General features: G+C 41.8%; 1 protein-coding gene across 9 annotated transcripts in view; it reads left to right on the top strand.

The window, feature by feature from the left end:
- The first annotated feature begins 7,787 nt into the window (after positions 1-7,787).
- Positions 7,788-16,836, top strand: part of rnf130 (ring finger protein 130) — a 71,483-nt gene continuing 62,434 nt past the window's right edge. For all 9 annotated transcript variants that reach the window (XR_016491682.1, XR_016491687.1, XR_016491685.1 and 6 more), the window contains exons 1-2: positions 7,788-8,195; positions 8,743-9,197. Coding sequence is in view for 3 of the 9 variants with exons in the window: in XM_021584093.3 (XP_021439768.1) it covers positions 8,930-9,197 (268 nt within the window). In the remaining 6 variants the exon portion in view is untranslated. The remainder of the gene's footprint in view (positions 8,196-8,742; positions 9,198-16,836) is intronic.

The raw sequence follows: 16,836 nt of genomic DNA, 5'->3' as shown, positions 1-16,836 counted from the left end.
ATACACTACCAGTCAAAATTGTAAGAACACCTACTCATTCAAGGGTTTTTCTTTATTTTTTAAACTCTTTTCTACATTGTAGAATAATAGTAAAGACATCAAAACTATGAAATTACACCTAAAGAATCATGTAGTAACCAAAAAAGTGTTAAAACAAATAAAATCAATTCAAATTGCTACCCTTGATGTCAGCTTTGCACACTCTTGGCATTCTCTCAACCAGATTCATGAGGTAGTCACCTGGAATGCATTTCAATTTACAGGTGTACCTTCTTAAAAGTGAATCTGTGGAATTTCTTTCCTTCTTAATGCACAACACAATCAGTTGTGTTATGACAGTGTAGGGGGGTATACAGAAGATAGCCCTATTTGGTAAAATACCAAGTCTGTATTATGGCGAGAACAGCTCAAACAAGCAAATAGAAACAACAATCCATCATAACTTTAAGACATGAAGGTCAGTCAATACGGAGCATTTCAAGAACTTTGATAGTTTCTTCCAGTGCGGTTACAAAAACCATAATGCGCTATGATGAAACTGGCTCTCATGAGGACCGCCACAGGAAAGGAAGACCCAGAGTTACCGCTGCTGCAGAGGATACGTTCATTAGAGTTAACAGCCTCAGAAATTGCAGCCCAAATAAATGCTTCACAGGGTTCAAGTAACAGACACATCACATCAACTTTTCAGAGAAGACTGAGTGAATCAGGCCTTCATGGTCGAATTGCTGCAAAGAAACCACCACTAAAGGACACCAATTATAAGAAGAGACTTGCTTGGGCCAAGAAGCATGAACAATGACATTAGACTGGTGGAAATTTGTCCTTTGGTCTGGAGTCCAAATTGGAGATTTGTATTCCAACCGCCGTGCCTTTGTGAGATGCGGTGTGGGTGAACGGATTATCTCCGCATGTGTATTTCCCACCGTAAAGCATGGAGTAGAAGGTGTTATGGTGTGGAGGTGCTTTGCTGGTGACACTGTCTGTGATTTATTTAGAATTCAAGACACACTTAATCATCACGGCGACCACAGAATTCTGCAGCGATATGCCATCCCATCTGGTTTGGGCTTAGTGGGACTAGCATTTGTTTTTCAACAGGACAATGATACAACACAACTCCAGACTGTGTAAGGAGAGTGATGGAGGGCTGCATCATATGACCTGGCTTCCACAATCCCCCGACCTCAACCAAATTGAGATGGTTTGGAATGAGTTGAACCGCAGAGCGAAGTAAAAGCAGCCAACAAGTGCTCAGCATATGTGGAAACTCCTTCAAGACTGTTGGAAAAGCATTTGAGGTGAAGCTGGTATAGAGAATGCCAAGAGTCTGCAAAGCTGTCATCAAGGCAGAGGGTGGCTATTTGAAGAATCTCAAACATTAAATATATTTTGATTTGGTTGACTTTTTTGGTTACTACATGATTCCATATGTGTTATTTCATAATTTTGATATCTTCACTATTATTCTACATTGTAGAAAATAGTAAAAATAAAGAAATACCCTTGAATGAGTAGGTGTTCTAAAACCTTTAACCGGTAGTGTAGATTCAATGGTTGTAAAGATTTGACGAGGTCTGTCCATAATAAAGAGATTCTAATAAAGAGAAGCAAGTACTTTTGTCTTATCTTGATTATTGTCCAGTCGTGTGGTTGAGTGCTGCAAGGAAAAACCTAGTTAAGATGCAGCTGGGCCAGAACAGAGCGGCACGTCTTGCTCTTCATTGTAATCAGAGGGCTGATGTAATTACTATGCATGCCAGTCTCTCTCTTGATGAGAAACTGACTGCACCACTTCTTCTCTTTATAAGAAATGTGATGTAAATCCCAAATTGTTTGCATAATTAACTTACACACAGCTCTGACACACAGACTTACCCCAACAGGCATGCCACCAGGGGTCTTTTTACAACCCCCAAAGCCAGAACAAATTCAAGAACGCGTACAATATTATATAGAGCAATTATATAGAGCAATTGTTGCATGCTCACTGTTTTGTGTTGGGGTTTGTGGGTGGTTGTTTCCTGTCTTTGTGTTCTCTGCACCAGATAGGACTGTTTCGGGTTTTGCCACATTTGTTGTTTTGAAATTGTGTTCATGTTTAGTTTCTCATATTAAAAACCACGAACTCTAACCACGCTGCATTTTGGTCCTCCTCTCATTCGATGGAAGAAATCCATTACAATCTGTTCCTATGAACTACACGTTAGTGCTCATGGGACTTTTTACATGCAAATGCCCACATGCAAGCTAGGCAGAACTACAGTGTAATTTTCCTTTGACCTAGTTCATTGTTTTAATGCAGAGAAGAATGAATGTAGATTTTGATATTTTTCTCACAAAGCCACTTTTGCTTAATGCAGTAGAGTTGGTCTGTATTTAATGACACTGAACAACAATGTAATCACAACATGTAAAGTGTTGGTCCCATGTTTCATGAGCTGAAATAAAAGATTGCAGAAATGTTCCATATGCACTAAAAGCTTATTTCTTTCCAATGTTGTGCACATATTTGTTTACATCCCCACTAGTGAGCATTTCTCCTTTACCAAGATAATCCATTCACTTGACAGGAGTGACATATCAAGAAGCTGATTTCACAGCATGATCATTACACAGGTGCACCTGGTGCTTGGGACAATAAAAGTCTACTCTAAAATGTGCAGTTTTGTCACCCAACACAATGCCACAGATGTCTCAAATGTTGAGGGAGTGTGCAATTGGCATGCTGACTACAGGAATGTCCACCAGAGCCGTTGCCAGATAATTTAATTTTCATTTTTCTTCCTTAAGCTGCTTCCAGTACTTCCAACCGGCCTCAAAACAGCAGACCACGTGTAACCACGCCAGCCCTCCACATCAGGCTTCTTCACCTGCGAGATTGACTGAGACCATCCATCTGGACAGCTAATGAAACTGTGGGTATGCACAACCAAAGAATTTCTTCACAAACTGTCAGAAACTGTCTCAGGGAAGCTCATCTGCATGCTCGTCGTCCTCATCAGGGTTCTGAACTGACTGCAGTTTGGCGTCGTGACCGACTTCAGTAGGCACATGCTCACCTTTGATGGTCACTGGCACGCCGGAGAAGTGTGCTCTTCAGATTAATCCTGGTTTCACAGTCCCATGTTGCATGGATCTGTACACAATTCCTGGAAGCTAAAAAAGACCCAGTTCTTCCATGGCCTGCGTACTCACCAGACATGTCACCCATTGAGCATGTTTGGGATGCTCTGGATTGATGTTTACTACAGCGTGTTCCAGTTCCCGCCAATATCCAGCAACTTCGCACAGCCATTGAAGAGGAGTGGGACAACATTCCATAGGCCACAATGAACAGCCTGATCAACTCTATGCAAAGGAGATGTGTCGCGCTGTATGAGGCAAATGGTGGTCACACCAGATACTAAAAAAATGTCTGATCCACGACCCCTACGACCCCTACCTTTTTTTAAGGTATCTGTGACCAACAAATGTATATCTGTATATCTGTAGTCATGTGAACTCCATAGACTAGGGCCTAATTTATTTATTTCAATTGTCTGATGTCCTTATATGAACTGTACTCAGTAAAATCTTTGAAATTGTTGCATGTTGTGTTTATATTTTTGTTCAGTGGAAAATGAAACAGGAAATTACAAGACGTAAAATGTGCTGTGCTTTTTCCAGACTGTTCACTGTTACCTACTTCAGCCACCAGAGGTCAGTCTTGACAAACAGAAGTAAAAAAGCTAAACCTGTTCTTCACTGAAGAAATATGTGGGTGGAATTTGGAAAATGCTCTGATGCCTGCACTCAGTCTCTGATTTATCAGAGCATCAGCAAAACAGCAACAGTGGTAAGTATGAATATTAGCCATCTCAAGCCTAACTGCACTACTGATGAGAGAGAGCAGAAGAAGCAAAAGAGCCCCCACATAAAAACAAATGACAGGCACTGTCAAGGATTCTAAGGCCAAAATTTATTATTTCATATCACATTACTGTAATTTCAACCGCCCACGAAAGCATCTGTGATTAAGTGCAAGGTCACATACACATACATGTTTATTGTACTATAACAACAACTCAGCCATCTCTCTACCGTCTTTATTGTTCTACAGTGCATTCTGAAATTATTCAAACCTCTTGACTTTTTCCACATTTTGTTACATTACAGCCTTATTCTAAAATTGATTAAATTGTTTTTTCCCCCTCATCAATCTATGCACAATACCCCATATTACAGCCTTGAGTGTTCTTAAGTATGACTCTCCAAGCTTGGCACACCTGTATTTGGGAAGTTTCTTCCATTCTTCTCTGCAGTTCCTGTCAAACTCTGTCAGGTTGGATGGGGATCGTCGCTGCACAGCTATTTTCAGGTCTCTCCAGAGATGCTCGATGGGGTTCAGGTCTGGGCTCTGGCTGGGCCACTCAAGGACAATCAGAGACTTGTACTGAAGCCACCCCTGCGTTGTCTTGGCTGTGTGCTTGGAGTCGTTGTCCTGTTGGAAGGTGAACCTTCGCCCCAGTCTGATGTCCTGAGCACTCTGGAGCAGGCTTTCATCAAGGATCTCTCTCTCTACTTTGCTCTGTTCATCTTTGCCTCGATCCTGACTAGGCTCCCAGTCCCTGCCACTGAAAAATATCCCCACAGCATGATGCTGCCACCACCATGCTTCACAGTTGGGATGGTGCCAGGTTTCTTCCAGACGTCACGCTTGGCATTCAGGCAAAAGCGTTCGATCTTGGTTTCATCAGACCAGAGAATCTTGTTTCTCATGGTCTGAGAGTCCTTTAAGTGCCTTTTGGCAAACTTAAAGTGGGCTGTTATGTGCCTTTTACTGAGGAGTGGCTTCTGTCTGGCCCCTCTACCATTAAGGCCTGATTGGTGAAGTGTATCAGAAATGGTTGTCCTTCTGGACGATTCTCCCATCTCCACAGAGGAACTCTGGAGCTCTGTCAGAGTGACCATCGGGTTCTTGGTCACCTCCCTGACCAAGGCCCTTCTCTACCGATTGTTCAGTTTGGCCAGGTGGCCAGCTCTAGGAAGAGTCTTGGTGGTTCCAAACTTCTTCCGTTTAAGAATGATGGAAGCCACTGTGTTCTTGGGAACCTTCAATGCTGAAGAAATGTTTTGGTACCCTCCCCCAGATCTGTGCTATTCATTCAACATCATGACTTGGTTTTTGCTCTGACATGCACTGTCACCTGTGGGATATTATATAGACATGTGTACCTTTCCAAATCATGTCCAATCAATTGAATTTACCACAGGTGGACTCCAGTCAAGTTGTAGAAACATCTCAAGGATGATAAATGGAAACAGGATGCACCTGAGCTCAATTTCGAGACTCATAGCAAAGGGTCTGAATACTTATGTAAATAAGGTATTTTTGTTTTTATTTTGAATACATTTGTAAAAACCTGTTTTTGCTTTGTAATTATGGGGTATTGTGTGTCAATTTCATCAATTTTAGAATAAGACTGTAACGTAACAAAATGTGGAAATAGTCAAGGGATCTGAATACTTTCTCAATGCACTGTATTTGTCCCCCAAGTTCCGCCTCTCTGATCTTTACTGCACGGCTCCATTGAGAATTAAATGTAAGCCGATCCCTCAATGTAGCGGCCTGCCTGGTCTAAGGGGAGCCAATTTACTGTCTCCTCTCCTCCTCCACTGTACTCTCTCCTTTCCTCATCTCCTCCTCAGCCAGACTCCCCCTGTCACCTCTTCCTCCACTGCTCTCCCCTGTCCTTCACAACAATCTTCCTATTCTCCTCCCCATCAGTCCCCCACTCCTATCTTTTTCTACCAGAATCCCTCTCTCGTCTCCTCTCCTCTCCTCCACATTCCCTCTCTTCCTCGTCCTCCATGGCCTTCCTCCTAGTCATCTATGTTTTTAATAATGGCTAAAAGTCTGTACACTGGCCATGCACTGGAGACTCATCTCCAACTCCCCCGCCTCTTCTTATGGCTACTGTTGGCTGTTAGTCTAAAATCAACTGGCTTTTGTGCAGAGCACAGCAAAGGAGGGAAAATACAAGAATCTGTCAACAATGGTTAGAGGGGGTCTAGACGGTATAGTGACAAATGGACAAAGATGTGGAACACCAGGGGAAGCCATTTTTATGTGTTCAGGTTGAAAGAGTGTTACACACACTGTGTAAGAAGGGGAAAGACATAAGCACATCTTTAAGTTTTTTGTCTGGATGTGTGTGAAGCCGTATTTTCCCATTTCCCCTGAAATGTCCCTTTGTGAAAACATTATCATAAAATAAACAAATTCACAAGCAACATTGAATAGGCTACATAAAGAGCTTAGCTTAGTTAGATTTTTCTAGCATATACTGTACCTGTCACTGCAGGATAGTGACATATTGCTTGCCCTTATCAATAACAGACTATAGGCTACCAGTATAGAACATGGGTCCAGCTGACACATTTTTTTCATAATTAGCTGCATAGAAAAGGTGCTATCTAGAAGTGGTGGAAAAAGTACCCAATTGTCATAAGTGATTAAAGATATCTTAATAGAAAATGCCTCAAGTAATTGCTCAAATATGCTTAAGTATTAAAAGTATAAATAATTTCACATTCTTAATATTAAGCAAACCAAATGGCACAATTTGCTTGTTCTTTTTTTTTAAACCAAAAAAAAAATTACTAAAACCTAAACGTCCCTTGTCTGTCACCAATGTTGAATAAAATTACATTTGAACTTACTCTACCAATTGTCAATGAGATTGGTTGTTATATAGGGTGGAATTTGAGACAAAATACCCAAAGGAACGTAGTATTAAACAGGCCTCTCAAACTTGGGTCTCAAGCCACTTCCTCTCAACTTTCTTTCTGTCAAAATAGTCCTGCATATGCGCCATATATGCACAAAGAAGCTATAACATGTTGGGGATTTTTATTGTGACATGAGGAAAGCAGAGAGGATGTGAGTCGACAACAGACTCATGTTTGGAAAGTCTGTTAAATAATTTCCTGCAGTACGTTGGTGCCTTTGGATATTTTGTCTCAAATTCCCCCATACTGTATATTAGGGTGGCAGGTAGCCTAGGGGTTAGAGCGTTGGGCCTGTGACCGAAAGATTGCTAGATCGAATCCCGAGCTGACAAGGTAAAAATCTGTCATTCTGCCTGCGAACAAGGCAGTTAACCCACTGTTCCTAGGCTGTCATTTTAAATAAGAAGTTGTTCTTAACTGACTTGCCTAGTTAAATAAAATATGAGAAGCAACCCCAAAGACAATTAGTAGAATAAGTTCAAATATAATTTTATTTAACATTGGTGACAGACAATGGACCCTGTAAGTAGAGTTTAATTCAGTAGAGTACTGTACTGTTCAGTTCATTAGAGTAGAGAATGTTAGAATAAAGGAGGATACAGTACATTATACTGAACTCTATTTTACTGAACTATACTTTAGGATATTACATCCAAATTATAACACAGTACATGGGATCATGACACACATCATCAATACAGGCACATATCAGGCATCATAATTAGGTGCCAGATTACATTTAAACCAAGTATTTTTCTGCATATCTAAGCACACATCTTGAGCTATCTGTATCCTCCTGACTGGTGGTTATTTTATTTATTTATTAACGAAACAAAATATTAGTTGCATCTCTGCTAAAATCTGGGTAAAAATATTGAAAGGAAGGTGGGTGGCTAGTACCACAGAGAAACAACCCCCCAAAAATCGTTGTATTTATTATTCAAGAAGGACTCAATACCCTATAGCTTGATCAAAGCTCTGTGCCTGGTCCAGTCAACTCAAAAATATAAACAGGATAAATATGAGGGGGCACGTGCCCATATGGGCCCTTTCGGGAACCCTTGTTTTCTACGAGTGTATATGTTCTTACAATTGGATATGAGGGACACTGTGGAACCAAAACGATATATCAGTATTCCTGGGCTCTGTAATGTATTAATTAATGTCGACAGGTGATGTAAGGCTGATTTAAGGTTACAGGTGGGCGACCCTTTAGATAACGAACGGTTGTATACTGTCGTGATAGTACACCCGCCGCTCTCGCCCCCTTCTATGTGCGCGAGCTTTGTGTGTGCCCACGTCGCGCTTGCGCTGTGGAACCAGAAGAGCCAGAAGAAAAAGACGAGAGAGTGGATTCGATTTAATAAAGCAAGGCAAGAGATTTTGTGTCAATATCGTTTTGGTTCGACGAAATGGAGAAGGTAGGTTGCGCATCATGGCTTTCGGAGGTGCGAGTTAATGCGAAATGCGTACATTAATGGCTCCGATCAAGGATAGCGCGCTATCATTGGCACGCTATTGTGAACAAAAAGCAGCGATGACAGCTGTTCACTTGTGGCAATAATGCACATCTGTAAAAACAAATAATTGTCATTAGAAAGACATTGCCACTATTGAAAATAATTATATTCCTAAATTAAGAAGTGTATCTCATTTTAATGTCAAGGCTTTGTATTTTGGGATATATTCGGGATAGCCTACTAAATAATCGAACGATATAAATGCGCATTATAGTTGACATTTAATATAGAGCTTATTATTTTCAAATAATGGGCACTCCTTAGGCTGTCATGCGATAAAAGGTAACACGGCTTGTGTTGTAAGATTAAGCCATTTACAGCAAATAGGCAACCCATAACATCTTAAGTATATAGCCTACACCTCTCTAAAGCCATTTGATTTGATTCAATTATTATTTCAGCTTTTCATTCTACAGTTCTAATGTGCGGGTTTTTGTTCGTTCCAAAGGCAGCGTAGGCAACATGTATTGGAATAAGAAAACGATGTGAAGAGCACAGAATGTTTTTATGACGGGACGCCGCAGGGAAGACGCCGAGCCCCCGTCAGTTTATTTGGGGGAAAATCGTTGGAGTGGTTCAATTCCCTGAGTAACAGCTTGGATGTAAAGGGGACGTTACAGTAAGACATTCCAAAGATGCCCAAGAGGTGGACCGCAGCAACGCCATGCAGCTATCTCCCTGTCGTCTTGTTGGTGATCGTTCTGCCCAGGTGTATACTGTCGATCCGTGCTGACAAAACCATCAGCAAGGAAGACCATGTTACTGCTACGGTCAATGCCACCGTACTTGACTCCAAAGGCAATCCAAAGCAAATTCTAACCAAGGACGATGGCACCTACGGTCAGAATTCACCGAAAGTGGACGCGAAAGGAATCGTGATTGGACCTGCACCGAATCATGGAGGTAGGTCATATATCATTTATCAGCAGTGATGTATAGTTGCATTCAGAGGTAAATACATGGTGTTAATGCATGCGTGATGTTTAAGTAGCTTACCCCATTAATGCAATTGTTTGAATGATATTGAGGAATTGCTTTGTGGGCTACTTAAGATGTCAATAATACTACTACCAGCATGCAAACTGTGCTTGAAAATGGCAAGTGAAAGCTGTTCCCATAATATTTTCTAGTTCCAGACATTGCTTCTGTGTAATCATCAAGAGGGGCACATACTGTGTGGGTGGGTGGGGGTGTACATAAAAATGGCACCCAGGAGTTCACCTGACTGGGGAAGTAGACAAAGTTGCCTATTAACATCTAAGATAACACTTGTCAGAAATAATAGGGGTCAATGTATGGTTTTCTTCAGGCAATTGTATCTATAAAAAACATCTGAACTATTTGCCAGGCTCTGCTGGTGACACACGCCGCACACAGTAACAAGACAAATGCAGTGTCTCTCCAAATGACACACAGTAACAAACTACTGGGATATTTGCGATCCAGTTTGAAGGGCCTTCTACCAAACCGTTGCTGTATTAATAAATACACAATTGTTTAGGCAATATTTTCCTGTTATTCCAAGATGCTATATTTTCTTTCTTCAGTAGTCGCATTTCCCCTTTCGGCCCTTCTCATTATCTGTTATGGGGCCACATATTGGAAATAGCTCATGTTTCTGCAAAGCCAAGCTGATTTCTGGTCACTTCTTAAAATATCAAAGGGGATCTCTGACATACTTTCTGGACATTGTCATTTACATTATATTTTGTTCAAAATCGAGCACTACTTCCTTTTCAGGATTTGCAAACAGTGGTAACTTTTCAAATCATGAAAAAAGGACACTCTTCTAATTCAACCCGTTTAGTTATTATCTATTTTCTGTATTTTTACCTCACTTTTTCTCCCCAAATTCGATCTTGTCTCAATGCTTCAATTCCCTAATGGGCTCAGGAGACAAAAGTCGAGTCGCGAATCCTCCGAAACATGACCCGCCAAACAGCGTTTCTTAACGCCCGCCCACTTAACCCGGACGCCAGTCGCACCAATGTGTCGGAAGAAACACTGTTCAATTGACAACGTGGTCAGCCTGCAGGCGCCCAGCCCACCACAAGGAGTCGCTAGAGCGCAATGAGCCAAGTAAAGACCCCCCGGCCAAACCCTCCACTAACCCAGACGACGCTGGGCCAATTGTGCACTGCCCTATGGGACTCCCGATCACGGCCAGTTGTGATACAGACTGGGATAGAACCCAGATCTGTAGTGGCGTCTCTAGCACTGCGATGCTGCTCCACTTGGGAGGCCCTAACCATTTTTTTCATTGGACTTCGGGACCTCCTTGCTGTGTAAACTCATATTTACCCGATTTCCCTAAGCCCCTTGTTTGAGTGCCTTCAGGCTAATCTGTAAACAGACTGGATGGGCTGAATACACATTGCAACTGTAGCTGTCCTGTATCTCTCCCCTCAGCTTTCGATGAACACTTAACAGCAGTGTCCCCAAAACACCCTTCCCCAGGGTTTATGTAATCATTCTGAGGAGGCCCTGGCTGACTTGTGAGGGCTTGGCTTGGTAAGGAATCTGAAGAACACTCAGAAGGGGGTTGAGGGCCATTTCGCATGCTTGTTATTTACAACCACAACATCATGTTCCACCCACCCCTTACAACCACTGGTGTGCACTGTGCATTCACCACAGGCTGTGTGTTTTGAATGTGTCCATGATTTTGTGTGTGACTGTATTACTGAGCGTAATTTCATCCTTTAGCTATGAACATTGTGTGCTAGTACACTCTTGGTCCACTTTTTCCCTACTCCAACAAACATTCAAAAAACCATTAACCGGGTCTCTAAGCTTCTGTAGTAGAACATTACATAATGGATCACTTAAACACGTTTTGGCTGAATCATTCTGGCCCTGAGATGTATTGCAATGATAGGCCAATGGTGATGGGGCCATATCATCTTCCCGGCATCGGAGGCGTGAACCCTCGTCTCTCTGCTCTGGTCGCTAGCTTTGTTCAGGATACAGGATGCACAAAAAAGAGCATGACATTGAGAGAAAGTGTAAATGAGGTCAAACATCTTCACCTAGCCAGTCCCTCCAGGATTCTGTGATTCTGCGATGGCAATGTTTTTGGCAAAATCAACAATTTCCCACATATTATGCAAGGGCTTGCAAATGTTAACATTCACCGCACTATTAGCTGTGAAATCATTGCAATATTATAGCATACAACTGACCAATCACTGCAGTACAAAAAGTGGGCTCCAACTAATCACACATTTATCACATAATCTGGTTCAATCAAGCCAAACATCCACATTTCCCTCATCACTGCATTTTTGCCACAAATTGGACAAAATCATTGCATATTGCCATGCAAAATGTCAGAATTGCCGCAGCAAAATCTGGCATTTTTGCCCGCAAATGTATAAAAAAAATCCTGCAAAATCATGGAGTGACAGCATATCCTGGACTTCTGTCAAAGGAAGAGCGAGGATACAAGCAAACAGTCAGTTTCAATTTTCCTACCTCTCTTTGTTCTTGGCATAAGGGTTCTTTGTTCTGAACAGTTCTTTGTCTTCCTTGTTCACAAAGAACAAAATGATACCCTTTTTGTAAAGGTTTTACTTGATATAGAACATGATAGGTGTACAGTTGCTATGGAAACTGAAATGGCCAGAAAAGTAATACCACTGTTTCCATTTCTGTTGTGGACAGAAGGTGCCTTTTGAATCGTCTAAGTGTATATTCAAACTTCAGTATGGGCAGCCTAAAATAGTTACAAACCCCCTGTTCTTGTGGTGTCCAAAAGTATGACAGAGAACTTCATTGGTTGAAATCTGATTTGACGTACAGTGCCTTCAGAATGTATTCAAACCCCCTTTTTTTTAACAAATGATTAAAAATGAAAAGCTGAGATGTCTTAAGTCAATAAGTATTCAACCCCTTTGTTATGGCAAGCCTAAATAAGTTCAGGAGTAAAGGTTTGCTTAACAAGTCACGTAATAAGTTGCATGGACTCACTCTGTGTGTAATAATCGTGTTTAACATTGACTTTTGAATACTTCCTCATCTCTGTACCCCACACATACAATTATCTGTAAGGTCCCTCATTCGAGCAGTGAATTTCAAACACAGATCCAACCACGAAGACCAGGGAAGTTTTCTAATACTACAAAGATACAGGCATCCTTCCTAACTCAGTTGCCAGAGATGAAGGAAACCACTCAGAGATTTCAACATGAGGCCAATGGTGACTTTAAAACAGTTACAGAGATTAATTGCTGTGATATGGGAACTGAGGATGGATCAACAACATTGTAGTTACTCCACAATACTAACCTAAATGGCAGAGTGAAAAGAAGAAAGCCTGTACAGAATACAAATATTCCAAAACATGCATCTTGTTTGCAATAAGGTACTAAAGTAAAACTGCAAAAAGCTTTATGTCCTGAATACAAAGAGTTATGCTTGGGGCAAATCCAACACAACAAATCACTGAGTACCACCTTTCATATTGTTAAGCATGGTGGTGGCTGCATCATATTATGGGTATGCTTGTCATCGCCAGGGCCAAGGGAGTTTTTCTTCAGGATGCAAATAAATGGAATAGCGCTAAGCACAGGCAAAATTCTCCCAGAAAGACACTGGGATACAAATTCACCTTTCAGCTGGACAATAACCTGACACACAAGGCCAAATATACACTGGAGTTGCTTACCAAGAAGACATTGAATGTTCCTGAGTGGCCTAGTTACAATTTTGACTTGGCTTGGCTTGAACATCTATGGCAAGACTGTAAAATGTCTGTCAAGCAATGACCAACAACCAACTTGACAGAGCTTGAATAATTTAAAAATAATAATGTGCAAATATTGTACAATCCAGGTGTGCAAAGCTCTTAGACTTACCCAGAAAGATTCACAGCTGTAATCGCTGCCAAATGTGATTGTAACATGTATTGACTCAGAGGTGTGAATATTTATGTACATTTGATATTTCTGTATTTAACATTCAATACATTTTCAAAAAAAATCTAAAAACATGTTTTCACATTTTCATTATGGGTTATTGTGTGTAGATGGGTGGTTAAAAAAACATATTTAATCAATTTTGAATTCAGGCTGTAACACAACAACGTGGAATAAGTCAAGGTGTATGAATACTTTCTGAAGGCACTGTAGATTAGCCTTGAGTCCTAGACTAGGACTTGTTTTTGGTGTCACTCAGGTTGACTGCCAAAGGCCTAGTTACCATCATCTGCTGATGGCACCGTGGTGGCAGTTCGGCCTGGGTGGGGTGGCGTGACCTGTGCCACAACCCTTCCAGCAAACCACCAACCCCAAACTCGGGTCAGGCAAAGTGGAACATCAACATCATGTTAGTAGGCATATGACCAAGAGAAGGGTGAAAAAACATACATGGAATAATGTTCAACAAAGTAACAAAAGAACGAGTTTGTATGTCTTGGGTCGTAGTTACTTAGGAGATCTCTGATGTTTGGTATCACATCAACACTAATGTCCATTTACCGTACTCAACGGGAATTGCTATTACTGTCATGGTAAGGTTCTTCTGTTGAAGGGGTTACTTAACTGGGCTAGAACTGGTTTTCACACTGCCTACCTACACAGGATTCCATTACTCTGCTGAGGGTCAGTCGGAATTGCTATTACTGTCATGGTAAGGTTCTTCTGTTGAAGGGGTTACTTAACTGGGCTAGAACTGGTTTTCACACTGCCTACCTACACAGGATTCCATTACTCTGCTGAGGGTCAGTTCAGCCATCGCGTCTGTAACTTGGTGAGCAGGAACACTTCCCTGTGCTGGTCTTTCTTCAGTTCAATAGGTCTGACAGAAATCAATTTTCATAGCACCACACATGAACCTGACTCAATGGAATTATCACCAGCACTCGATTTCAAGGAAGTCACATGCCTGTTGAATTCTTCGACCTTGGCAGTTACCTGCATTCCACTTGACACTTTTGTGTTCGTATACCTGAGGGAATGAGAGACATTTGATTTCAATACAGCCTTTTCCTCAGAGGTGTAGGTATGAGACTAACATGGAACCCAAACCGGCTGGGTGCGTGCGCCATCGTGCATAAATGTATTTTGTCCCCCTACACCAAACACGATCATGACATGCAGGTTAAAATATCAAAACAAACTCTGAACCAATGACATTAATTTGGGGACAGGTCAAAATCAGGGTATTTAAATATATATATCTTTTTTACCTTTATTTAACTAGGCAAGTCAGTTAATAACAAATTCTTATTTTCAATGACGGCCTAGGAACAGTGGGTTAACTGCCTGTTCAGGGGCAGAACGACAGATTTGTACCTTGTCAGCTCGGGGATTTGAACTTGCAACCTTTCGGTTACTAGTTGAACGCTCTAACCACTAGGCACAATCCTCTTTGTCCACTGTCTCTTATCAATCCAACAATTCATCCACCTGATTTTGCAGAGTCAATGGAGCTCGGTGTGTGTGGCAGGTCAGAGATCAGCCCTAGGCATGCGCACATGCAGGGGCGCCTTGAATTGCAGGCCGCAATCACACACTATATTTAACTAGGCAAGTCAGTTAAGAACAAATTCTTATTTTACAAGAACGGCCTACCCCGGCCAAACCCTCCCCTAACCGGGACAACGCTGGGCCAATTGTGTGCCACCCTATGGGACTCCCAATCACAGCTGGTTATGATACAGCCCGGGATCGAACCAGGTTCTGTACTGATGACTCTAGCACTGAGATACAGTTCCTTAGACTGCTGAGACACTCGGGAGCTCGTTAAAGTACTGTGTTCTAAATTTGGTGACTGCTATTATTACAAAGCTAACACGTTCTCCACGAGGACCAAATATTGTAAGGACTTCATAAAAATGGCAACTATGTTGCTGCGGTGGCTGCCAGCTGTCACTTCTATGGAGGCCATGAATAGAAACAGAAACAAAATCTTGGCTTCATCAAACTGGTTTACTCTGGAGTCTTGGCAGAGATATAGAATGTATCAGAGCACCTATAAAGTACAACAACTGTCTTCGCAGAGCGCCTTGACCTTTGTCTGTACCCTTTGAACCTTGACCCTTAGTTGTGCCTAGGACATTTCAATCAAACCCACTTCGCTCTGCTGATTTTGAACTCTGTCTGTGGTCTGTTAAGTGAGGTGTCAAACTGATCGTATCCATTTAATTCAGTTCTCTTTTATGTTAATGGAAAGTTTATCTTGTAACATCCTCACATAACCTTTTCAATAGCCCCTGAATTAAATATGATTTGTTATACAGAGTGTGAGTACTGGTAGTACTTCAGGAGAGAAGTTTACATTTCTGAAAGCCATTCTAAACACAGTCCACAGCCTCCAGATCTCTTGGAACATAAACCTGTTGATTTATCGCTTCCTGTTTTGAGTCGTGTAGCATTAGAATTTTGTCCTCGGGCCATTCTGCCTTTCCATCTCTATCTCTCTGCGTCTCTGGCTGCCCAACCGTAGGACTGAGGCGGTCTCCAAGGGCATAGGACATATGGTGGCGAGATCAAACGATCGAAGCCCAAGCTGCTCTGCCTTCGCTAGAGCCATAAAGAAGAGCAGTCGCTCGGATAAATGTTCTTCTTTCCCCTCCTCGCCTCCGCTCCATTCACTTTGCCCAGTCTCTCCTCACCAGCCAGTGCCAGCACCTTAGGCCTAGAAATCATAGTTTAGGAATGAGAAATCATTCCAAAACCAAGACAAGCTATCAAGACAGTACCACCCAATCAGAAGTCAGACCCAGAGCAGCCAGAGTAACCAGCCTTGTCAGATGGATGGAAGCCTGTCCGTATAGAGTACTTGGCCAGTAAGACCGTGTGTCAATGGAAACCCTGTTGTGCCGTTGCGTAGTTGCCGAGCCAGGTGATTTGGGAAGCTCGAGTGAGCCCACATGGCGATAAATGACCCTAGCATGGCATGGCTCGTTGGGGATGTAGGCTAATTAGCCTCACCCCAGGCCATGGATGACCAACACTCCCTCGCTACTGGGAAGAAATATTGGCTTGCAGTAGGTAGGGATACTGAGGTTGCTGCTGTACCCCCTGAAAAATCTGAATTAAAAAAAATGTATTTTAATAAAAGATGTATAATAAATTCTCAAAAGTAGTGCACTGGGTCTTTACGAGTATTAGCTGGCCGATATAGACGTCTGTAGTGCAGGCAAAAAAAAATGTTAAGCATCTCCGCTTTGGCAAAAAGGTAGTTGTATAATTAAGAACAGTGTCTTTCAGGATTTAATAGTTGGAATTGTAAGAGTTGTTGCCCTGTCCCTTTCTCTGCAATTGTCCTTCTAATGGAATCTAGAAAGAACAAAACCCTGTCCACAAACATTTACATCAAAAAGTTCTGGGCAGAGACACAAAACATCCAAATTTTGATCAAATAACATGGAAAACAACAATTTTTTGTGCAGTATTACTTTACCATCCTTACAAACCACTTAATGTACATTACTGCATTGTACATAGGCTGGTCATCTAGGTTTATACCTGTAGACTTTCCATCACCATGAAGAGAAACAGTGCATAATACAGTAATTGAGTACATTGAGACATCAAGT

Source organism: Oncorhynchus mykiss, chromosome 25 (genome assembly GCF_057628025.1).
Source record: "Oncorhynchus mykiss isolate SJ-2025 chromosome 25, ASM5762802v1, whole genome shotgun sequence".
Taxonomy (NCBI): domain Eukaryota; kingdom Metazoa; phylum Chordata; class Actinopteri; order Salmoniformes; family Salmonidae; genus Oncorhynchus; species Oncorhynchus mykiss.
This window is presented reverse-complemented; position numbering and strand designations above follow the sequence as displayed.